Consider the following 23642-nt stretch of genomic DNA (forward strand, 5'->3'; position numbering starts at 1 on the left):
AGCCATAGTCTCAGTCATTGATAAAGTAAAGGAGCTTTGGTACACTTTGTTTACTTGATTCCAAAGGTATAACAAATAATTTAAAAGCACTCAATGTTTCCCACTTTTGGGAGGCTGTTATTTTCTAGCAGGACTTGGTTTCCTTCTGAACTGCCCGAAGTACTGATATATGCTTCTATGAATGTAGTATCACAAATCTGCTCGCCTCAAACATCAACATTTTTTTACTGACCAGTAAGATCAGATCAAGATTAAAGTCTTGCCTACATTAGCCTACATTATGCAAAAAAGGTTTAACGTCTTTTTGAAAAAGAGCAAATGCACTAAATAGGAAATTGAAACAAACTAGTCGAATAAGTCGTTCTGACATAGCAAACATTTAACTCACATGACTGACTGATCAGCTGTTCCTGCTGCTGGCGTCTCTGAATGCAAGCGATAAAAACGGATTTCTCTCTTGACAACTCTGGCTGATATATACCATCACTAGTACTAGCTAACAAGATAGTTACATTTGTTTAAAACCTCTGTCTATCGCTGATCTGCGGTCAGAGCTGGAATTCTGATTCTATTTCCTGTTTATTACCACCGAGGTTAACGTCGACACATGACATTTGCATTGCTTGGTTAATCCGCTCCACTAGATGAAAATTTGCATTTTCTTTAATTGACATTTCAAAGGTTTGCCTAAAATTTGCAACATGCTTATGACCTGAAAGTCGATAAGAGAAGCTACATGGTCTTCCATCACACCTCAGCAGAACCACAGGTTAACTGTCTCCCAGAGATCCGGTTTGATGTTTTACGGTTACTTCATGTAACTCCCTTCTAAGATACCACTGAGATAGTCTTAAGGCTTTGGGGAAAAAAACTGTTGTTCCCTAAAAGAAAAAGGGGACGGAGCTTCTGTCTCTGTTCTAAACTAGATCCTTAATCCCCCTTGATTTAGCCATCTCTTCTAAATCCTTGGAGTCAGTAGTGTAGGTTCATGTTTTAATGTGTTTCTTATTTTTTATTTTAAATCCCATCTGCTGTAGTAAGCCTTATTGGGATAGCTATTCCCAGCTAGTGTGTGGAATCTCTAGAGGAGACAAGGTAGGTGTCAGCTGCGACTAGCTTTAGGTCAAAGAGGGTCAGACACATTATTAATTTGACACTAATAAATAAAAATCACGAAAATTAAAGTTTAAAATGCATCACGGTACTTAATGAATCTAAACAAGTTTCCCTTTTGAGTTGAATTACTGGAATAAATCATCTTGACAATATTCCTGACAATATCAATGACCGTATTAATGTTTTTTTTTTCCACTATGTTTTTATTTTCCAACGTTTACATTTGATCACTGCAGCACTTTAAGAAATGGAAATGTCATGAGAGCTGTACAAAATGAAATTTCCTTTTGTATACACCCTCTGTATACAAGATGACTATATAGTTTGTCTAAGTAAGTATTGTTACCTTTGGTTGAGATGCTGCTAAAAAGCATCTCAACCAAGATCAGAAAGCTATTTCTGAATAAAAAAAATCTTAAGTTTTCAACTCACCCCAGATGACTTTAGCTGTTTCTGCTGGTCAATTTTAATGAGTTGAACCTTTGCTTTCCTGAGGAGATTCAACATCCGTTTATTTGCACTAGTGAGGCGTGGCCTTTGTGGCGCTCCCCTCTCCGTATGCCCAGGAGGAACGCCTTCAGCTGCGTGTGATTTCTGTACCGACAGCCCTCCTTTAAAAACAACAAAAAAAACGCCTGCTCATGAAGCACCTTTGTTTTCACCATTGACCAGCATAATTTCAGATCATTTTTGCTGCCTTACCTGAGTCACTTAAAGCTGAGTCTTTTACTGCTGATGCTTCCTCTTCACATTGCTTCAAAGCAGCGGCGTAGGAATGAGGAGTCCGAACGCAGACAGAAACCTTTCGAACCACCCCTGGACTGTCCAGGTCTTCGATCTTTATCTTGGACTTTTCCTTTTCTACGTTTGTGTCCCGCTGTCTCAGACTGATGCTCATGACCTCATCGTCGAGTCCCTCTGCTAAATCAACTGGAGGCAAAGTGGGTTTGCACGTAGGTTCCAGCTCTTGTGTGATTTTGCTTTTTGGAAGTCCTAAGACAGGCTTTTTAAGTCTCTGGTAAATGTTCAGGTGAGCTGCCTGCTTGTTAAATTTGGGCGGACTCTTCTTTTTCAGAACCTCTGTGAGGTCTGAAGACGGTTCTGGGAGCTTATCTGCTGTGGTAGATAAAAACAGATCCTCACATTTGCTCTCTGCGCTTTTATCCAGTGTAAATAACTCCTCGCAGGGATCTTCAGGAAGATTCCACTTGAAGCTAGCGTTCTTTAGAGGAGACTTCTTTTCGTTTTTCTCACTTTTACAGTCAAAAAACAGGCTGTCAGCTAAATCAATGCTGTCCTCCAGGTCCTGAGCTGAAAACAGATCAACATCCAGCTGAGCTTCGCTCAAAATGTCCTCGTCAATAGGAAAGATGGGAGACAGTGGCCTTTCAGGCCCATCCTCTCGTCTCTTCCCTGGACGAATGTTCAAGCCCAGCTGTAAACCCTTCTTTGGAGAGTGCCTTCGAGGCAACACAGACATGCCGATGTCATCCATGAACCTCTGTGGAGTCTTGATCACTCGGGAGGACCTTGCACTTACCACAGGCATGATAAAGTGCTTGATGTTTTTGACAAACTTTGACTTGCAAGGCTGGGCATTCACAACATCATGCTGTTCAGTGTCCACTGGAGTGTCGGCTTCTTCTTGCTTTAAACTACCTTTGTCCATTCCCATATCAATCAGGCTGGAAATGATTTTAGACCGAGATTTTGACTTTTTAGCTCCAACAAAATGCAGGCCTGTGTGCTTCTTTTTGTATTTTTTCTGTACTCCGATGAGCGTCGCACTGTGGGGAGGAGTGGGGCCTGTCAGAAGCAGAGAACTGTTATCATTAGCCTCAAAGGAACTTTGACTTTCATGAGATGTAAGTGGAGCAAATTTCCCATCCCTGCCTCTGTGCTTGTGCTTTTGATGCTGACCAATTAGGTTTTTACGTTTCTTTTTTAGCTTTTTGTAAGGTTTCTTAGATATAGTTTGAGCAAATGTTTGACTTTTAGACACCACTAACTGCTGACTGTCCATCTCCTGGCTGTGTAGCTGTTGCCCGCCTTCCAAATGCTGCCCGTCTTCCAAATGCTGCCCGTCTTCCAAATGCTGCCCTTCTTCCAACCGCTGCCCGTCTTCCAACCGCTGCCTGCTTTCCAACCGCTGCCCGTCTTCCAACCGCTGCCTGTCTTCCAACCGCTGCCCGTCTTCCAACCGCTGCCTGCTTTCCAACCGCTGCCCGTCTTCCAACCGCTGCCCGTCTTCCAACCGCTGCCCGTCTTCCAACCGCTGCCTGCTTTCCAACCGCTGCCCGTCTTCCAACCGCTGCCCGTCTTCCAAATGCTTACTGTCTATAGACTGCATATCCGGTTCTTCTTTTACTGTTGGGCGTACCGGTTGTTCTTGGACTTCTACTGACACGGAGTCCTGTTTGGTCTCCGACTCTGGTTCTGTTCTCTCCTCTCCCTCCGGCTGACTCACCTCTTCGACTAAAGGCTGAAAATTTTCCAACTGAGCGGGCTCCGTGTTAACCTCAACAGCGTCGGGGGCCGTCTCTACGGTGGCATCAGGTAAAACCAAAGCCTTCGGCTTTCGACCCATCTTCTTTTTCTTGCCTTGCTTATTTGTTCTGGGCTTTTTAGGTTTGGAAGGCACTGTCAATGGCTGAGCCTCTTCAATCTGCGGCTCTGGCTTGTTCTCCAGTGTCTGTGGAGAAACTTCAGCCTGCATTTGTGGTGGACTATCTGGGACTTTTGGTGTTTCCTTTTCTAGAATATCAGGGGGGTTTAAACTGGTAGCCACTGGGGGATCTTCGGCCAAATTAGGACATGAGGTTGTTGTAAGAATTTGAGGGGCGGACTCTTCGGAGGAAACCTGAGAAGAAACTTCGGCTTTCAGCTGTGGCATTTCTTTCTCTTGAGGACTTTTCCTTAACCTTCGTTTCTGAACGGTTGAAGGTTTCTGGCTGACACATTTCTTCTGCGGTGACTCAAGACTTGATGCCCTCCTTCTTAGCCTCCTAACCGGGCTGCCCTCAGTATCCTGTAAAGAAGACATCTCCTCTTGAGCTTCTGGCAAATCCTTCATATTTTCCTCCTTCTTTTCAGGTATAGGGCTAACCTGCTGAATGAGAAAAGACGGCTTAGAGCTTTTATGTTTGCCGGGAGAAGAGACTTTTTTAATCTGAAGAGGTGGTACCTTCCCGCAATCTGCTTTGGAGGTGTCTTGCGTGGGAGTTTCAGGCGTAGGATCTGCTTCAGCTTGCACATTTAAACTTGATGTTTCAGAGTCAGCCATGCTTTGTGGATCCTTTTCAACATTGTTCTGGCTTTCAAGCGGAACCGTGCTTTCCTTTTTGGATTTTCTACCCTTTCTCTTTGGGGTTTTCTTAACATTGGTGTCACAAAGAGGTGCCTGGTCCTCTTTGCTAACAGCCTCTGTTGGTACTTTAAGGCTATCTTCTGCCCTCACAGTTGGACTTCCTAATTCGACCAATGCTAAAGTCCAAATATATTTTTTCCGTTTTTTCTTACGAGACAAAGTCTTCCCACTGGCTTGTGCATCATATTTAGGGTTTCTGATCTTTATTAACTTTATGCTGGGGACTCTCATTTCCTCGATTTTAATGGGCACACTTTCACCGGCATGTGCAGATAAATTGTCCGGTTCTGTGGATAATGAGCCATGATTTTCTGGTACTGTAATATCTTTATTTAATCTTCTGCTTTGCCGTCGTCCTTCTCTACGCACTGCTGGTTTGGCTTGAGCTTTTTGTGAGATTTCGGTCTTGGACTCGGGCTGAACAGTTGCAGGTTTACTCAGACTTTCTGTTTCAGAAACAGCGTCTGTTGTGTTTTTAGAGAGGGGGGTAGAAACTCTCGCACTTCTACGGGTAACAAGTCTAACCCCAGAACGCCGAGGCAGGGCAGCTCTCTTTTTCTTTACATCCTTCGCGTTCAGTTTTTGCTTCGCAGAACCGCTTTCCTTATCCATGTTGGTCGGTTGCTTCTCTTTAGATTTTTGGTCACCAACCACAACTTTGGCAGTAGTCTGGCTTAAAGGCTCTGCTACCTTTACAGCAGATCTCCCACGCCTCCTCATAGGTACGGTAGCTGGTGCTTTCTCCCCGGGGCTGAGTTCATCGCTGAACGACTCTGTTTTCAACTTGATATGAGCACTTAAAATCTGATCAGCCTGATTGTCCTCAACATCGGGCTGGTCCTGCGCTTCTTTCAGTTTTAACTTTCTATCCGCTTTTATCTGAGGCTCTTTTAAAGTTTTCACCTTCTTTTTGGCCACCAACTTAATAGTAATCCTTGGGGCTGCAGCTGATGCTCTGCCTTTAGCTGACCCCTGGTCCATAGTGTTTTTTCCTTTTGACGGCTTCTTTGAATCCCTCGCCGGTTTTGTTTCTAGAGATATGTCCTGTGTTTCCTCCGCAGCTTTCTCTTCTTTTACAGGGTCAGGCGGGATAGCCTCATCAATTGCTGGCACTTTTTGTGGCGGCTTCTCACTTTTTCTCCTAGATTTTGTGCTGACAGTGTCTCCTACAAAAGGAAAAGAAAATGTAACATCCAATTTAAATAGGAAGCCGTCTGATCTTCTACGTAAGCCATGTTCCTATATTAATAAGCATGTTATGAGCTTTTTACCTTTGGAAGAATTTTTTTGCAGCATTGCAGATTCGGCAGAACCTCTTTTGTCAGCTTCAAATCCTTTGAAGTCATCACCCTTTATATAAAGAAAAGAAAAATATTAATTGTCTATATATGGTTAATAATGCTGCACAGGCAACATTTAAACCGAGACCAACAACTAAAGCTACAGATATGCTCATTGGCAGCAGCATTTTCACCAGCACTCAGAGTATTTTCCTACAGGATCGCTGACATTTACTCTGCCTCTTCACGCCAGAGGTCAGATTACTGGAAAGCATAATGTAGACATAATCAATACAACAACACAATAAGTGTGAGAGCAAACCGTAGTTTGCCAAAGCGTGGTTTCTCTGTCTAAATAACGGTCTAAAATAGTGGTTAACACTCATCGAAACAAAAGTCAGGGAAATAAAATCCAGATTACAATACTGAAGAATCCAAGTATATATATATACAGTTTCTTAAATGCATCCATTCAGTAATCCTGCAGCACACAAACCAGAAGCAGATTATTTAAAGAAATTATCTGAGTTAAAGAAACTCAAATCAGAACAATGCTCATCCGAATGAGAACAATCCAGTTATTCCAGCCAAGATGGAGTGATTGGCTGGGCTGATGCCTTCAACGCCTTCATTTAAACGATACAGCTGACTCTGTTTTTCAGTGTTCGGTCCAGTTTCTCTCTTATACATAACTATGGGCTCAGTATTTATTTAGACAAACTGCATGTGGATGTCCATTAATCTATACATGAAAACTGATCCATAGCTCTTCTGCTTAACCTCGTCTTACAAATAAAGACCCTATCTATGGATATGGTTTGTCTTTAGATTCTCTAAAAAAGAAAGTGTTTATGGTTCAGTGCTTCTATGTTCGCTTAGTGTGTCTGCTTGAACCCCCAGTCAGGCTTGGCAGAAGAATGCTCAAACTGAGGTCAGTTCTGCTGGAGGTTTCTTCCTGGTAAAAAAGCTCTTTTTTTCCTCTCCACTGTCTCTGCATGCATCTTCAGTATGAGAAATTGATATAATAGTCAATGACAGAACGCAAGCGAATGAACCCTGGCACGAGATGCTTATCCAGGAGAAGCGAATCCTGCAGAAAAGTATTTGATGCAATGAGATGGGGGTTTTAGATACTTTTAACTGCCACACTTAAAAGAATTCCTTCATGATTCTAAACACCAACATCTTGTTAAAAACGTTTATAGTCTTTCCCTGTTCTGTTCAGCAGTACTTAGAATAATCTTGCAGTGTTTTCTATATCCTACATCCATGCATTTGAACTGGAATCATGATCAAAATATAGTCTTGTTCATAATCACAAATGTAAAGGACTTGTGTCAGGCTGTAACACTACCCATTTCTGCAACTGGATGGACACTAAATACTGTTAATGTACACACTTGATGTGTATGTTTAGCAGCAAAGCCTTTTTTGGGTAAACTAAAGTTAAAAAAAAAAAAAAAAAAAAAAAGAATTATTATTATACTGTCAAGACACACCTGCAAAATACGAGTTGCATTAAAATATTTCTGAATTTTTGCACCTGCAGAACCATTTTCTCTGATTCAGTGAATACTGTTGCATGCATGGACAGACAGACAGTGCTGTTAGTATTGCAAACAGTACGCAGGTGTAATCTGTGAGACACAAGGGGAAAACAAATAGTGCAGCAAAAGAGATTTTTATTCAGCGACATCTGAGCACACTTGGGTCTATAACCTTTAGGGGTTACAGGAGTATGATTAGGTCAATATGCATGCAGCTGAATAGTTACTTTATTGGTAATATGGCTGAATATTAATATAAAGTTCTAAGAAATAAGAGCATTACTTTACAGTTAAAGTTCTGGAAACAAAAAAAGTGTTCCAAGAAAAAGTGTGTTTGAATGGCAAAACTGACCAGCATGGCAGATAGCAGGATCTCACTGCAGCTGTGACTTTCTATCACTGGCAACTTCTTTTCTGTGAACTACATCGTTCTGCATACCAACTCCAACTTTCCAAAGCACGTCAAACTATCAAATCAAGCTCACAAACTATCCCTTAAACCACATAATGAGTAACTACCAAGTAAAAAAAAAACACGTTTTAGTTAATGATGGTCACGCCTACAGTATTTTATAAAAAAAAAAACTACATTAAACAGTATGTAATCTACAACTCCCTCTACACATAACCTTTGTTATATTACAGCTGAGCTTTATAGAAGATCTACTACACAATGCTGCTGTTTGCTTCTCAGTTTAACAAAACGTAGAGCAGTGACTTTGGCACACTTCTATCGCTCCATTTAAACATGCCCTGTTTGCTAGGCTAACAGCTAGCCAGAAACGATTTATTCCCCCTCTGACAGTTAACAACCTTTATGGCCCCTATTATAAATGTTATCAAAAAATTTTTATATGAACTTTATACTTTGCCAACCACAAGACGTGTCTAGTTAAAACACACTTTAGCGGAGCATTAGGCAAAAATAGTTAGCATGTAGTCTCTGCAGAGGCGCTAGCCTTCCTGCTCTTTGTGTTGGCTATTAGCAAGGCCCTGTACAGAGAGGGCCATACGTAAAATAACTGCGGCGCATGTTTACAAAAGCTCACTGTACAACTATTGAAATGTAAATGTTATCCATGTTTCGCGTGTATTTTCTTATTCCGTAGAGAAGAAGTGAGACTGACTTTAAATGGTGACTTTAAAGGGGTCTGCTGTCTGAGTTAGTAACATTTTGTGCTCGGGGTGTTCTAATGGAAAGCTAAAGTAGGCTAGCGCTGGTTAACATGTACCGATTAGCTTGAAGCTAAAGTTAGCTAGCCTGCCAATGGGATGTTGACATTTCTCCATGGCACTAACCAGTCACACAGCCGTGGAGAGCACTCATTCTTGCGCATTATGCGATCACTGTGAATGTGTCCAGTTTGAATAAATCGCTCACTTCCGCGATGAGGATCTTACCTCTTCACTTCCACTAGAGCTGTATCCAGCTTGGCCGAGGATCTTGTGGCTTGCCTCTATCCCGAGTAGGCGCAAGTGAGACTGGTCTTCGTTTAACGAAAGAGCCAGGTTTGCGGGCCTTGGCCCTCCGTTAGTCACATCATCAGCTTCTGAGCTCGAACGCCCGAGTTGCCATCGCTTCTCGGATCGCAAACGACTCCGCGATGACCAAGGCCGACCGGGGAAACGACCTCTGGCCGTAGCGTTTCCACCTTGGCCTCCTACGGCAGCCGCGGTTGCCGATCCGCATCCCGCTGCCGCCGCCATCATTGCTTGAACAACAACACACACCGACGGCTAGCAGTTTGAGGGGGAGACAAGAGGGAAGGCGCGAGATGGGAGGGGGGAGCCGTAGTGTCTCATGGGAAACTGAGTTTTTTGTCACTCAGGAGAGAGTCATACTCAAGCAATGGAGTAAAACACGTAAAAGGGAAGAACTTTAACATTTCCAACAGATTTGAGATACATAGATTCAACTTTAATTTTAGATTAAAAAAAAGTTATTTGAAAAAGATAATGATGGGAGCAATAAAACAGAATACATTAAAACTGATGGCGGCATGATACATTAACTAGTTTGTTAAACTACAGAAGAGAATTCGGGCCACTGACATTTTTTTAAAAATAAAAATTTACTGATTTCTAAATTTAATTTCAGTATAATAGCAGAACAAGTCAGAATTCTGATTTTTTTCTCTCTCATAATTCTGACTTCAATTTCAGAATTCTGACTTTTTTCTCAGAATTCTGACTTTAATCTCAGAATTCTGACTTTTTTCTCAGAATTCTGACCTTAATCTCAGAATTCGGAGTTTTTTTTAAAATCAGAATTCTGACTTTAATTTCAGAATTCTGACTTTTTTCCTTATAATTCTGACTTTAATTTCAGAATTCTGACTTTTTTTTCTCAGAATTCGGAATTTTTACTATAAATTCTGACAGCTAACAAACATGTTAACATCAAGCCATCTTCCTGTTTTAGAGACTAAACTAGCTCTCTTTTTTAATCAATTTCGGGGACCCTTCTGGAAAGTAAAAAGTCGCCTAATTCCGTAATTTCCACCAATGTGTTACTGTTCCTCCCAAACAACTCACATAATTGTCAGTGAAGCTGAGTGCTCCCACATCTCTTTCTTCATGGTGCCCATCTGCATTAAGATCCAGAATTCTAAGATAAAAATCAGAATTCTGATTTTATTCTCATATTATACTAAAATAAATTTAAAAAATCAGTTAACTTTTTTCAGTGGCTCTAATCCTCTTCCATATTAAACTAAATGTGAACCATATCAAGACATTATTTTACTAATTTACACATATCGTGGATTTAAAGTTTTGTACGGTTATTTTCTTCAAAGTACACCGAGTGTCACACATTTAGTGGATATATATATATATATATATATATATATATATATATATATATATATATATATATATATATATATATAAGAAGAAATCCAGAGGGTATGCAGGATGGTTTAGTTGTTTTACAGAGAGTACTCAAAACAAAACGTTTAAAAAAGAAAAAGATCCTAATTTTATGGCGGTTTATGCTTTTATTTGTACATTTCTTTCAAAAGCCTTGTCTCATGTGTTATCTATCAAGCTGTCTGTCTGTGACCTCCCTCATGTGCCTCTTTCAACTGTACACTAGGTGGCAGTATTTATTGTGACGTCTTCTGTCTGCTTGGCACAGGGAAAGGTAATAAGGAAAAAGACGAAGAAGAGGGGCGGACCAGGAAGTGTTCTTCTATTTTCTTGTTTCCCTTTTTCGAGTCAGTCTGAAATACCGTAGGTATGAAACATAAATGCAAAACATTCTTATACATATTTAATATAACTTCAAACAAACTGCCCAGAACTCGGATAACGTAGTTTTTGTAGCAGCAAGTTTAGCAATAGCTACATCATGCTAACGTTGCCTGAAGCTATTTCAAGCTATTTTAACCGACGATTAAAGCTTTTTACGAACGTTCTTTGGTATTTTTATTATGTTTACTCTCTCGTACAGCTGTTTTTTTCGCTAAATCATCGCTTGAAAGTAGCCAACGTATTAATGTTTTCCTCGAGCTTTATTTATTTCAAAGATGATCGACCATTAAAAATCTAACTGGAACTTTATTTCTTCCTTCAACAGAGCCACTTTTAATTTACCATGAACCTGGAAAGACTTCCCAACGAGGAGAAGCTCAGCCTATGTAGAAAATATTACTTGGGTAGGAAGGAAATTAAATCACTTCAGACACCGTCCCTTGCAGTAACTTCCATTTTGCTCTCCTAATATGGAAACGGAGAGAAGGGATGATATGTTAAGTCCACGAAGAATATTTATGACTATAGTTGCTCTGGCTTAAAGTGTTTATGTTTTCTGTTTGTTTTCAGGTGGTTTTGCTCTTCTTCCTTTCCTGTGGCTTGTAAACGTTGTTTGGTTTTTTAAGGAAGCTTTTGTTAAGCCACCCTTCACTGAACAGACCTTAATTAAAACATGTAAGTGTATAAACTGATATGTGACTAAAATGGTAAAAATAGCAGCATGTTAAAACGGTTAAATGTTAAAAACAGGAAATGATATTGGGTAGCTACTTTGTTTTAGATTACTATAGTGCCTTAAAGCATACCTAATTTAAGAAAATGTCAACAAATGTTTCCCTGAAATGTGATCACCAGGAGATCAGAGATGATCTGTGATGATCAATTATTTTATTCTGCAGATTAAGGTTTGACTGATTAACAAGAGTGATGGAATTTTCCTCAGAGTACTGTTGGTTCTTTAATTAGGCCAAGGATAGGTATTTTTTTAATCGATTAATAACCTTGTAAAGACGTTATAAAGCTTTTACGGAAGACGATTAGGGCCACTGAAAAAAGAAAAAAAGTTTATTGATTTTTAAATATTATTTCAGTTTAATATGGAAAAAAGTCAGAATTCTGACTTTTTTCTAAGAATTCTGACTTTAATCTCAGAAATCTGAGAATTCATTCAGACTTTTTTTCTCATATTGTACTAAAATAAAACTTAAAATCTCAGATTGAAGTCAGAATTCTGACTTTTTTCTCATATTATACTGAAATACAATAATAAAAATCTCAGATTTAAGTCAGAATTCTGAGGTTAAATTCAGAATTCCAACTTTTTTCTAATACTGAAATAACATTTAAAATTCAGTCAATTTTTTTTTTTTTCAGTGGCCCTAATCTTCTTCCGCAGGCTTTGGCTCTCAAGTCAAAAGATTTTTTTTATCAGTATTTGATAGCCTTAAACTGTTTAAATATTTTATAGTTGGTTTTATTCCATAATAATCACCAATTAAGTCAGTGGATTAAAAATAGCAGCCTCAGGTTAACTGGTAAAATCATACACCATTTTTAAATAGTGGTTCATACGTTATACATTAGCATTGAATTCAAATTTCTCTAAATTAACTTTACATAAACACTGGCTGTCTGTGTTAATGACAAATGTATTATCCTTAATGTCACTCTTTAAAAAAGGTAAAGTATTAATGATAAAGAAATGGATTTCAATCAGCAGCACTTTGAAGAATCTGCTAATGCTATAAGCCAAAGGGTTTTATTCTAAATTATAAAGGAGAATATGTTTTGTATTTGGACCTAAATGCAATTTTACAAATTAGAATTTTTAATGAAAATACCTCATCTTTATGTGTTGTCTCTCCTAGATGTGAAACGTTCGGCACTGGGTTTGTCGTTTTGGGTCGCAGTATTGACAACATGGATCACGATTTACCAACACTACAGATCCCAGTGGGGGGAGGTTGGCGATCGCCTTTCATTCACGATTCCACTGGGCACTCCTTGAGATGTCCGTCAGCCGACTATGACGAGTCAAAGAGTTTTCTCTTTATCAAAGTGGAAGATTTTGGTCCTTGTGAGATTTATCACCTTTAAAATGTAGATACTGTAGCACTCTGAAATGTCTGTTTTTTAATAGGTTCTTCGTATTCTTTGATTTCAGTATGAGCTAACAAAGTGTTAAAGGTGTGCATTTTGTTTATATATCTATAAAAAAAAAAGATTAGACTGCTTTTTTTTTTCTTAAAATGATTCCTAATTTGATTTTGAATGTTCACCCAAGCTGATTTTTACTCTTTCTTGACCAATAAATACATTTAAGCTACAATGTGTCTTGAGTGTTTACATTTTAACATGTTTTTTCTAGTCTCACATATAAAAGCCCATTTCCACAACTGGATTCCAGTTTGCCAGTTATCAGTATGACTAAAAATTATATTTAGGAGACTCTATTAGAGTTTGTCATATACTAAATAAAATGATTCAATCAACCTTTAGTGTTACGATAAACACAGTTCTTTCTCCTAATAACTGAGATTTAATCTTTTGCGTTCCAAACAATTGCCTACCTTTATGTTGTCTATAAGCCAAGATTGTGTCTATTATAAAACCCCACAAACTTAATCCCTCCAAATGTCCCCTATTGCCTCTCATTCTCTGAGTCATAATCATGGCCACTTATAGTCACAGTTGAAGCTTAGGTGCCATGTTTAGCATTATTACCAGAGAGAACATGTGCACATATCTGCTATGTGTGTGGAGAACTGAGTTCAGAACATGCAGTGCTTCCCATGTTTCAGGAAGCCAACCCAGTGCTGTAGAATTTAGGGAGTATTCCAATTTAGCATTTCATTTAATGTCACTAAATGTATTACTTCTTTTTTCTTTTCCTTAAATTTATTTCCCTAATTAAATGTTTCCCAACCTGTTAAATAACACTTGATGTGTTAGACACAGAGCACGTGTTTCTACATGTGTTTAGGATCCACTCTTCTTTTGAACTTATTTTTAGAAAGATCTTCCTCAACAACCAACTTAACCCACAGCAGCTCTGATAAGTACACATGAAACAAGTGTATATCCATGTCATCAACCCAATAAAAACACTAAAGACTAAAGGCAACCACTCATTGACAATAAGCCAGCAACAGCTGTGTCATTCCCAAAACACACTCGTCTCTGTGGGTGGCCGTGCCTGGACACCCAAGGGTACATCGTGTGGAATGTGACTGAGGCAAGGTCCCCCAGTATGAATTCCCAACTTCTTATGTAACTCCAGTATAAAAAAGACTGACAGTCAAGTTAAGCACACAGAGGGGGAGCAGAAACTGGACAGCTCATTCCTACTCGGGACTCACGGGAACATAGCAACAGGGGCTGGCCTTTCTCTTATTGCTCACTTATTTGGTCAGAGAATTTATAAACCAAGGGAAGGTGCTGGTCTCTGAGCATTTATCACACTCCTCTGAACTCTTCAGATACATTTGAGTTTTTAAATTCTAGAAATGGATTTTATCGTGCCTCCCTCCAGAACAACTGGTGGTATTCCATGGGAGCGGGTTCTACCCCCTCGGCTGAACGGGTCTCATGGTTATTATAAATGGTCTCCATCATTACTGGTTCCAGAGGCTGATAATGTCAGTTCTGCAGAGGTAGGTCTTTCATTTAATCTTAAGTTAAATAGAACCAAACATTTTAAAGGATTTTCAGACAAGCATGAAAGCTTATTAAGATTTATATTATCTGCTGCTAAGCTTCTTTAAATCAAACCTAACATTTGATTCTTTTCAGAGGAACACTGATTCAGTCAAGCCTTCCAAAAATTTAACATCTTATGATCAAATGAAACAATTTTCTTTGAGAAGCTTTGTCACATCATGTCTACTTGTGTCGACAGGTTTACTGCGATGACATTGGGTTTACAGTTCAAGTTGATGTAAAGAATTTCAACCCAGAGGACCTGCTGGTCAAAGTTGTGGGGGACTTTTTGGAAGTGCAAGGAAAACACAAAGAATTGAAGGTTTGTTTAAAGAAAAATAAATGTTCTCAGTGTGTCATTTTGATTGTGTGAGTTAAGTGATTACAATAAAGAAAATGTTTCCCAAATCCTTCTGTTATGAAATAGGACAGGGTTTTTTTTATATTTTCTGCACATTCCCATCCGACTTGTAAGGGTGAGCAGTCTTATAATCTAAGCTATGCAGACATCTCTATTGGTGGAAACTTTGTTTTGGAAGGATAGAAGGAAAGATTGAAGGAAGGGGATAAAGTACGAATGACAAGACAGGACAGAAGGATGGAAGGAAGGAGGGAGAAAAGGGAGGACAGAAAAGGACATAAGAAAGGAAAGATATTTGGAAGAGAAGGGAGAATGAAGGGAAGTAGGACATAAGGAAGAACAGGAGTAAAGTGTTTAAGAATTAAGGCTGCAAGGAGATAAATCTAGAAAAGGACAGAAGGAAGCATGAAGCTTTTACCAACATCCTCATGCTCTCCATGCTTATATTCTGCATTCCTTCCAGACCTTTAAAATATTTTAAATTTTTTTCCATGTTTTTTTTCCTATTGAAGCCTGATTTCAAATTTTGAACAGAACCACATTGATTCATCTTCTAAACCTGTACCTGTCTCTGGGTAGGAGGGCCAAGGCTTTACAACACTGCAATTCAACCGCCGCTACAGAATCCCGAAGGGAGTGAACATCATGGCGCTGGAGTCAGCAGTCTCCCCTGAAGGCGTTCTTATCATTTCAGCGCCGATGCTGCAGAGCGAAGACACCAGGTGCCTGACATAATATAGACCTCTCTGCTACCTTCAACATGCAAGAAAATCCAAAGATCAGCAGCCCTCATAAACACACGGATACAGATTAAAATCCTCTCTGTACTCCTAACAGCACACAGCGTGCCGAAACACCCGTTTGTTTTGTTCCGTTTTTGGCACTGCTCTGATATTCCCTGCACTTTGTGGTTTGTATATACAGAACTCCTCTGGTGTTGCTCATCAATTGTACATGGAATTTCAAGGAACCACTCTTTGTAAATATCCCTAACCTCCTGTTAAAGCTGCTAGGCTTCTGAGCAACTTTTGTAAATGCACTATATTGTGATTGTGATCAATGCACATCGAAATATTCCAAACAGTTGAAATCCTATAGTATAAATAAACTTTATTTCGATATAAAACTACAAAAAGCAACAGTCTGATTTGTTCAAGCAGCTGGTTGTTCCTCCAGGAATTCCTGCAACATCACATCCACCTCTCTAACAGAAGAAAGATTCAAATTATTATGATATCATACATTTGTAAAGAAAGTAAATATCCAAATGATTGAATATAAAAATCAAGGCAGAAACATTCATTTGAATGAGACTTGAATACGTAGTTTAGAATTACCCGATCTGATCTTTCACCCATTTTCTCTGTCGTCGGAGGACTTGTAACAGAGGGTCGTCTTCAAAGTCTTTTCCATCAGAGTCTGATGCAAAATAACAACCCAGAGGAAGAGAAATTGCCCATTACTTGTAAACAGTCACAGCTGGAAATAGATGGAGTAAAAATATATCACAGCTGTTGTCTCTCTATAATGAAACCATGAGCTCACCTTCAGCCTCTTGTAGCAGCTGTGAAATGACAGCTAGCGAGTTGTCTGTGACGGACAAAGGAACGGGGGACTCTGAAGGTGAGATGATTTTTGGAGGAGAAACTGAAGAAAGGGGAGTCTTCTGAGGCCCCGTCGGGAACAAAACCTCTGAAACTACCTGTGAAAACCCAGAAAGAACACCAATGCTTCATTACTACAAAAGCTGATATTTATTTTGTTTAACTCTTTTAAACATATGCAGGGTTTCATATCTATCATATTAAGTAATGAGTGACCAAGTAGAGAAGGTGAGTTAAAGGACTGAGGCTTTTCAACCAAATGATCCATCATGACCTGAGGCATCGAGGAGCCTCAATTGCTCTATGGTGCCCCCAAGTGGACATTAAATGTAAACTTTTGATAATTTGAGGAGTTTCTTTTTTCCCCCCAGCTTTAATTGTCATTACATTGTCACAAGTACAGAGCAACGAAATTCACTATCTGCATTTAACCCATTCCCTTGGGGAGCAGTGAGCTGCCATTGTGCAGCGCCCGGGGAGCAGTGTGGGGTTAAGGGATTTGCTCAGGAACCCAGAGTGGCAGTCTGTGGGAGCGGGGCTTGAACTGAGATCCTCTGGATTCCAAGCGGAATGTTCTAACCACTAGGCTGACACTTTCCCCCTTCTATATCTAAAGCTTTAAATTTAATTATTAAATGGCAAACCAGTTCCTGAATCTGTCATGTCTATTGAGACCTTGAACATCATCACCTGGATCATTGACACAAACCTTCATAAGCACTTTGCAAAAAAAAAAAATCTGCTTGCATTACTAGAAATTTTGGACACATAATTAAATTTTCTTCCAGTAAGCATAGAACCATAAACTTCCTTTCGAGATATGCAGGTATGCATGTAACTAAAAACAAAACTTGAAATAAGATACTCAAGTATTTAAACTGTACTTCTGCAGATTTTTTTTACCTGTCCCAAAGCAGTGTGAACTGGAGAAGATGGCGGTGCATGACTCCCCGTGCAGCTTTCCTCAGGAACCTCCTCGCTTCCGTCTTTAAATGACGTCTTTTTTTTAAGGGTCGGATTGAGAGAATCCCTGATTGAACAGAAATAAAAATGTTCACCAGTTAAACTACTGAATGTATTCATATTTATACAGATGCAATGGTATTATTCAGAATACTTGTTTCCACTTCATTAATATCAGGAAATTAATTCAAAAAAGTGAAACACATGGGTTCAATGCACAAAGCGAGACAAATATATCTTATTGTACTCATGAAGACTTGCAGCTTTTTAAACCCCAGATGAATTTTCTTTGAAAAAAATACATTACTTCAGAGAAAACATGGAAAAAAGCTTTTTAAAACAGAAGTAGATCACTGATGCGGACAGTAGGCGGTCTTTGCAAAGAATTTGTTTGTTTTTTTTTGTTTTTTTTATGTATAGATTTATGTTAACAATAATTTTAGTGGAAATAAAAACAGACAGCATTGGTCATCATAAATCATTTAAATAAAGAAAGACCTAAACAATTATTACTGTAAGTATTTTTTCTTCTGTTGTTGCCATTTTAGTTATTTTTTTCTTTGATTCGCGATTTTTATAGACTACAATCCATTGGTCAAACAGAAATATACCACGTTGAAATGAAGGAACCCATTGAAGGCATAGAGATCAAGGCATACATGTACATGCCTGTACCTAAACAGGGCCCTTTATCAATCTAAGGAGCCCAAGGCGTTTTACACTATGTTCTGTAATACATGCAGCATACATTCACTTCCTGTTGGCCCTCTGACAAAGATCCTCTGACCAAGCCACAAAGACACACACAGATGGAGTGGCGGCTTGAACCTGCCGCACAGCAGTTACAGGACCTTACATCCTGAGTCAACCTGTTGTAAATTATATAAATACTTCAATGTATCACCTTGCAGGTTTCCTCTGCTGCCTGGAAGGTAGTCCCGTCTTCTGAGCTGGTTCTGCCGTCTCCTGTTTCTTCTTCTTTTTCTTATCTGCTACTTTTTGCAGACTATATCCCTCTTTCTTTCTGTTTCCATGCGGAGATGAGGGCAAACATTCTCTGACAAAGCCATTGCAGTTGGTACTCAATAAGCTTTCTGATACCTGAGTTTTTCGGTGGACAACTTTGGTTTGGGGTTCAGAAACTTTTTGCGTCATGTTTTGTACAAATGACTGGTTTGGGCAGGGAAGGACATCGCAGAGTAAATGCATGTGAGCAGGAACATGAGGAAGAGCCCTGGTTTGAGACATCGCAGAGGAAGAGGAGGGGACAGCAGAAGAAATGAGGCGTGGAGGGTTTGGAGCTGAAGCACCTGGTCTGTGGGTCCCTGGTGGGGGGGCAGACATGTGTGGATCGCTTTCTGAGAACTGAGGAGGTTCAAAGCTCCACTGCTGCTACAGATTAGATAAGAGGGAGAAAAGTCATGCTACTTCACTTGTGACTCATAAAAAAACAACAAATACATCATGTGCTTTTATGTCCAACCTTGTCAGGCTCTCCACTGGCTGATGCAGGGACAAAACTTGGGATCTGCCTGCTGATAGCAGAATCATACACCCCCGATGTCTTTGTGGACTGAGACCAATCTCTAGCCTGCTCCATTTTTCTCCGTAAACGCCACTGGAATAAAATATCATCCTCTGGACGTGTGGGCGGTGCAATGCTAGGGACGGCAGGTTTCTGGAAGGATGCAGAGTCTGGAATAAGGTTTGCTGCAAAAACAACAAGCAGAAGTGTAACAGTTACAGTATTAAACACAACTACCAGTTATATCAACAAAAAAATATATAAATGGAAAATAATCATTAAATTAAGATGGTTATTTCACATTTTAGCCTCACCAGCAGTTGGTCTTTTCAATATGGGGACCAAAGGTTGCCGCACCGGCTCGTCCACACTGAATGGAGAGGATAAATCGGAGCATCCAAGGCCATCTGAGCTGACAGCGATAAATCCATCGCTTTGACTACATTCACTGTTGGAGAGATAACCGTTTTATTTTCATTATCCACTTATCATTCATCATACCTGCTGCACTACATACCCTTCCAGTAGAAGTCTGCTTGCTCTTTCTTGAAGGTGAAGTATTTCTTTGTCATCAAATTCTCCCTCAGAAGCATCAGACGCAGCCTAAAGGACAAAGACAAGAAGAAAAGCCCCGACATTCAGTCATCCTGAACACCAGTATGAGTGAATACAAGCAGAATAAAAAACACTGCAGCATCTAAACGATAACTAATCGTGATAATTATCTGGCTTGCTAACATATATACCAGTTTTTTCAAAATAGCTTTAAGGGAGGATATATTTGACATCTGCAAACTAAAGGGTGTATTTTAAAGCGTTATGAAAAGATCTCCCTAAACACCTACAACAAGGACCTTTACAATAAAAAGGAAGAATATCAATGCAGTTATTTCTTTTACACTTTTTTGGTTTTAGTGGCCTTTAATCATCAGTACCTATAGTTGCTATAGAGGGAGTGTTGGCCTAGTGGTTAGAGCAGTGCACTTGTGCTCTGAGAAGGTAGCAAGTATCCAGTTCGATCCCCACAGCCTGCACCCTGGGTCCCTGAACAAGACCCTTAACTCCCCATTGCTCCCCGGGTGCCACACAATGGCAGCCCACTGCTCCCCAAGGGGATGGGTTAAATGCAGAGGTAAATTTCTCCAGTGTGAGATGACTAAAGTTGAGTTATTATTATACAGTAAAAAATTCAGAGAGAGAATGGGGGATAGCATGTGGTACAGATCTCCATGAGGGAATTTAAACCTGAGACAGATGGGTCAAAGACTGAGGCTTCCTATCATGGTTCGCTCACTCCACCTCTATGATGCATCCCTCATTTTAATGGAGATACAAATCAACCAGTATGAGATGACAGCCAGAATATTTCCCCTCGATCCACTAATCAATGATTGCCAGGCCGAATACTGTAAAATCTGATTTATTTTATTCATTAAATGCATCAATGATCAGAACTCCCAACATTTTTAGTTAATAAAGGGATAAAAACAATTAAATTGATTGTTTTTTGGTTAAAAAGAGAATTAAATAAAGCTTAGAAGCTCAAGCTGCAATGCATAATCAGTGCAACAATTTTAATTCTTTTATTTTTGTTGGCTCCGACAACTTCTACCTCTATTAAAGAACCTGAAGCACATTTTCAACTTCCACATGGCTAGTAGAGCGATAAATTAGAACATATCAAAATCTGAACTGAAAGGTCAGAAATCAAAAGAAAAGAGAAACTGATCAGTGCGCCTCCAATTATGACAAATACAAGGAAAAAAATGGAACAAAATTATTTTTCTATGTTTAGATGGCAAAGCACATCTTCTTACACAGTGTTACAGTTAAATACTAAAAGCTACTCACGTTGAAGGACGTCTCCTGTTGAGGCCACTCAGCTGGACTGTAAGCCGAAGAATCACAGTCATCTTTTAGGAACGGAGAACATCAGTAATCAGGGAGAAATGTAAATATTTAGTTTGTTGGAGGAAAACGGGCATTTAATTGAATTTACAGAAAGATACCATAACAGGGAGTTTACCCTTGTTTAATGATGGAGTTGGGGCCAAACTGGGGACTGATGAGTGAGCCATCCACCATAATGGCCTCGGTTCTTCTGCGTCAGCGGAGGCCATTTGCTGGCGCTCCTCTCGACTCCGAGGTCGACCATGACGAAAACGTTCTACGTATCTACAACAGTAAATAGTACTTCTAAGTGCCAGAAATACATATTTACTTTTTGATTGACTTACTCAAGTATTTTTGAACCATTAAATATTTGTCACCTGGTTGAAATTTTAAAACTCAGTGGTACAGTTTGAAAACTATCAAGGCGTGGTTGTTAATCTCAACTAAAAGGCACCAAAAGGAGAAGCATTCAGGAGGCACACATATGCTCTAGATCCCTGGTTTTCAAAGTGGTGGCTGCGCCCCCTGGGGGGCCACCAGGGTGCTCCAGGGGAGCCGCAGGAAGATGGAGAAAAAAAAAATGTATACATGAAATTATTTTTATTGAATAAAAATAATTAAAATATTCCTGTCTGGGTATAACCGCATTATGAACACCATTCACCTAAAGCTTAAAAATAATATTTTCTGGCTGTATGTAAGACAAGAGTTTCCCACCCTAGCTGAGAGGGCTCTGAAATGTCTCCTTCCATTGGCAACCACTTACTTGTGTGAATCTTGGCTTTTCCACTTTAAAAGCACTGAAAACTAAACACAGATCATGTTTGAATGTGGAGAATGACATATGTGTTGCTCTGACAGACATCCAGCCCAGACTGGACAAACTGTAGAAGCCATCAGGCCCACTGCTCCCATTAGCATGGTATGTCTATGCATCTCTCATGTAGCCAACATTTGTTGTTAGGCCTGCATTATATAAAATGCCTGCATGTTTAATTTGGGACAAACTTTTTTTTTGTTCAAAAATCTTTCTGTTTTTGCAAGGTATAAAGAGGTTCATCTTTTAAAAAAGGTTATTCAAATTAAAGTGGTGGGCCTATGTTATTGTTATATTTCATTCATTAAATTAATGAATTAAAGTTTAATAAAATATAATTGTGACTTCATCTTTACAAAATAAATTTGTTTTTATTTAGGTGGTTTGTTCACTCATTTTTTAATCCTGTCGCTGTAGCTTACACATGAGTTTTTACGCATGTTTCATTTTAGGGGGGCCTCAGTTGAAAATGTACTGGTGTAGGGGGGCCTTGGCATGGTAAAGTTTGGGAATCCCTGCTCTAGATGAGCTGCAGAGATTTGAAGCCAGGTGAAAGAATCTATTGAGAGGACCAATATTAATATTGCTTTAAGGAAATCTTATTTGCAGTTTGTAGGGATCATATGGAGGACATGAAAAGTGCGTATATGAAGAAGCTTTGTTTAGATGAGAGTAAAACTGAACAAAATTTGGTGAGAGACGACACCATTCCTGTCATATAAAATGGCGGAGGTAGTACCATCATCAGGCAGTTGTGATACTTCCTTATTAATCCTAAAAAACATTCATTAAATTATAAAAAATATAAATGGAGCTAAATGGAGGGTAAGCCAGAAGAGGCTGCAAAATACTATAACAGAAAAGGAGTTCATCTTTCACCAGACTCTATTCAATCGGAATATAAAGTATTTTCAGATGAAAAATTACATTTTCAGTCTCAATTTGTGCAAAGCTGTAAGACTTGCAACTGTAATTATTCTGCATAGAAACGTATAAATGTGAGTAAGCAGCAGCAAGAACGATTTCTTTTTGTAAATCTTGTTCTCCTACTTCACAGTCATGAACTCAAATGTTTTAGTCTAACATCGCAATTCCAGCAATATACATTGAAATGTGTGGTTGAAACATGAAAAGCTACATTAAAGGAATATAAATACTTCTGTAAGGCACTGGGAAATAACACAGGCAAACATACTTAGCAAGCACAGAATCCTCCTCTGCTCCAGAGGGGGCTGTGGATGTGTTGAACCTCACAGATGGTTTGTCTGGGGACATTTCAGGACAGTCCGGGTTGCTGTCAGTAGATGATTCACTTTCGATGGAGGGCCAGATCTCAGTAAACATTTTTTGTCCATCTTTGGTGGAAAAGCCTAAATCTTCATTTAGCTGATGGCGTTTCCGGTTTGGGGAGGGAGGTGGATGATTGTCACTTTGATGTAACCTGACAGGACTCAGAGTCTAAGACAAAAAAACAACAAATGAAATGGTACAAGCAGATCAAATCAGACACTTTCATTCCAATCCAAAATAAGTTCAAACAATGTTCACTGAAATTCAATGTATTACGTAAATTGATTGACTGAGGTCTAGTTATAGAAGCACAGCTAGATGAATGATGAAGGTCTAAAGCTCTCCACACCAAAATAATTATAAAAATACAGGAGTTCAAACTCCTGTTTGTAATTAAAAGACGATATGTATATAACAATATAATTTAAACCTACTGTTTTTTTCTCTTTTTGGGAGAGAGACTGCTTGCATGATGGGTGATAGTGTGCCCTCTTCACCCTGGATGCAGGTGGGAATGGATTCTGCCTGGTAAACACGGATCCACTAAAATAAATGTAACACATTTTTAGTAACTTTAATTTACAATTAAAAAGTACATATATATTCGTTAATTCTTACCTGGATTTCATGACAACTTCAGGGCATCACGATCTATTAAGCAAGTAGCTTAACATGACAACTAATTGGGGTGACTTGAACGGCATTTACATATAGACAAGCTTTTTATAAGCTTCTATATCCTTGTCCCAAACAGTTACTGTGGAATCAAACCCCAATACGGAGATACAGCTAATATCACATGTAAAAAGAAAAGACCCAAATTCAGCTCTTTATAAAACAAAACATAACTTAACACAATCTGGTTTTGTTAATCTCCCAATACCTCTTGATAGCGTCGAAGTAAAAACAGGACATATTTGTTGCT

The 23642-nt window shown here is 39.2% G+C and overlaps 4 protein-coding genes across 7 annotated transcripts in view; 2 read left to right on the forward strand and 2 right to left on the reverse strand.

Annotated features, from left to right (window-relative positions):
• Positions 1 to 9064, reverse strand: part of kmt2bb (lysine (K)-specific methyltransferase 2Bb) — a 41472-nt gene extending 32408 nt beyond the window's left edge. The window contains exons 1-4 of the mRNA XM_038273539.1: positions 8712 to 9064; positions 5755 to 5833; positions 1819 to 5649; positions 1549 to 1727 (exon numbers count right to left, since the gene is read on the reverse strand). Coding sequence (XP_038129467.1) covers positions 1549 to 1727; positions 1819 to 5649; positions 5755 to 5833; positions 8712 to 9020 — 4398 coding nt within the window. The 5' untranslated portion in view covers positions 9021 to 9064. The remainder of the gene's footprint in view (positions 1 to 1548; positions 1728 to 1818; positions 5650 to 5754; positions 5834 to 8711) is intronic.
• A 1352-nt stretch (positions 9065 to 10416) lies between these two features.
• psenen (presenilin enhancer, gamma-secretase subunit) lies at positions 10417 to 12891 on the forward strand. 2 transcript variants are annotated; one of them, XM_038273547.1, is made up of 4 exons: positions 10417 to 10548; positions 10891 to 10969; positions 11136 to 11240; positions 12434 to 12891. In XM_038273547.1, exons 2-4 carry the CDS (start codon positions 10909 to 10911, stop codon positions 12571 to 12573), a joined length of 306 nt encoding a protein of 101 aa, XP_038129475.1. In that variant the 5' UTR covers positions 10417 to 10548; positions 10891 to 10908; the 3' UTR covers positions 12574 to 12891. The 2 variants fall into 2 exon arrangements, with proteins under 2 accessions (XP_038129475.1, XP_038129476.1); XM_038273548.1 differs by having other exon boundaries at positions 10473 to 10544.
• A 968-nt stretch (positions 12892 to 13859) lies between these two features.
• Positions 13860 to 15760, forward strand: hspb6 (heat shock protein, alpha-crystallin-related, b6). The gene is made up of 3 exons (XM_038273546.1): positions 13860 to 14218; positions 14464 to 14586; positions 15205 to 15760. Exons 1-3 carry the CDS (start codon positions 14072 to 14074, stop codon positions 15358 to 15360), a joined length of 426 nt encoding a protein of 141 aa, XP_038129474.1. The 5' UTR covers positions 13860 to 14071; the 3' UTR covers positions 15361 to 15760.
• On the reverse strand, positions 15716 to 23642 carry proser3 (proline and serine rich 3). Of its 3 annotated transcripts, none has more exons than XM_038273544.1 (13): positions 23336 to 23642; positions 23152 to 23260; positions 22623 to 22885; positions 20744 to 20892; positions 20569 to 20630; positions 19235 to 19320; positions 19032 to 19156; positions 18676 to 18902; positions 18097 to 18584; positions 17133 to 17259; positions 16171 to 16327; positions 15963 to 16044; positions 15716 to 15829 (listed from the first exon to the last, which is right to left on the reverse strand). In XM_038273544.1, exons 1-13 carry the CDS (start codon positions 23344 to 23346, stop codon positions 15778 to 15780), a joined length of 1938 nt encoding a protein of 645 aa, XP_038129472.1. In that variant the 5' UTR covers positions 23347 to 23642; the 3' UTR covers positions 15716 to 15777. The 3 variants fall into 3 exon arrangements, with proteins under 3 accessions (XP_038129472.1, XP_038129471.1, XP_038129470.1); XM_038273543.1 differs by having other exon boundaries at positions 18097 to 18581; positions 19032 to 19165; XM_038273542.1 differs by having other exon boundaries at positions 19032 to 19165.

The sequence above is a fragment of the Cyprinodon tularosa genome, unplaced genomic scaffold, assembly GCF_016077235.1.
Source record: "Cyprinodon tularosa strain WSP-4 unplaced genomic scaffold, ASM1607723v1 ctg876, whole genome shotgun sequence".
Lineage (NCBI taxonomy): Eukaryota > Metazoa > Chordata > Actinopteri > Cyprinodontiformes > Cyprinodontidae > Cyprinodon > Cyprinodon tularosa.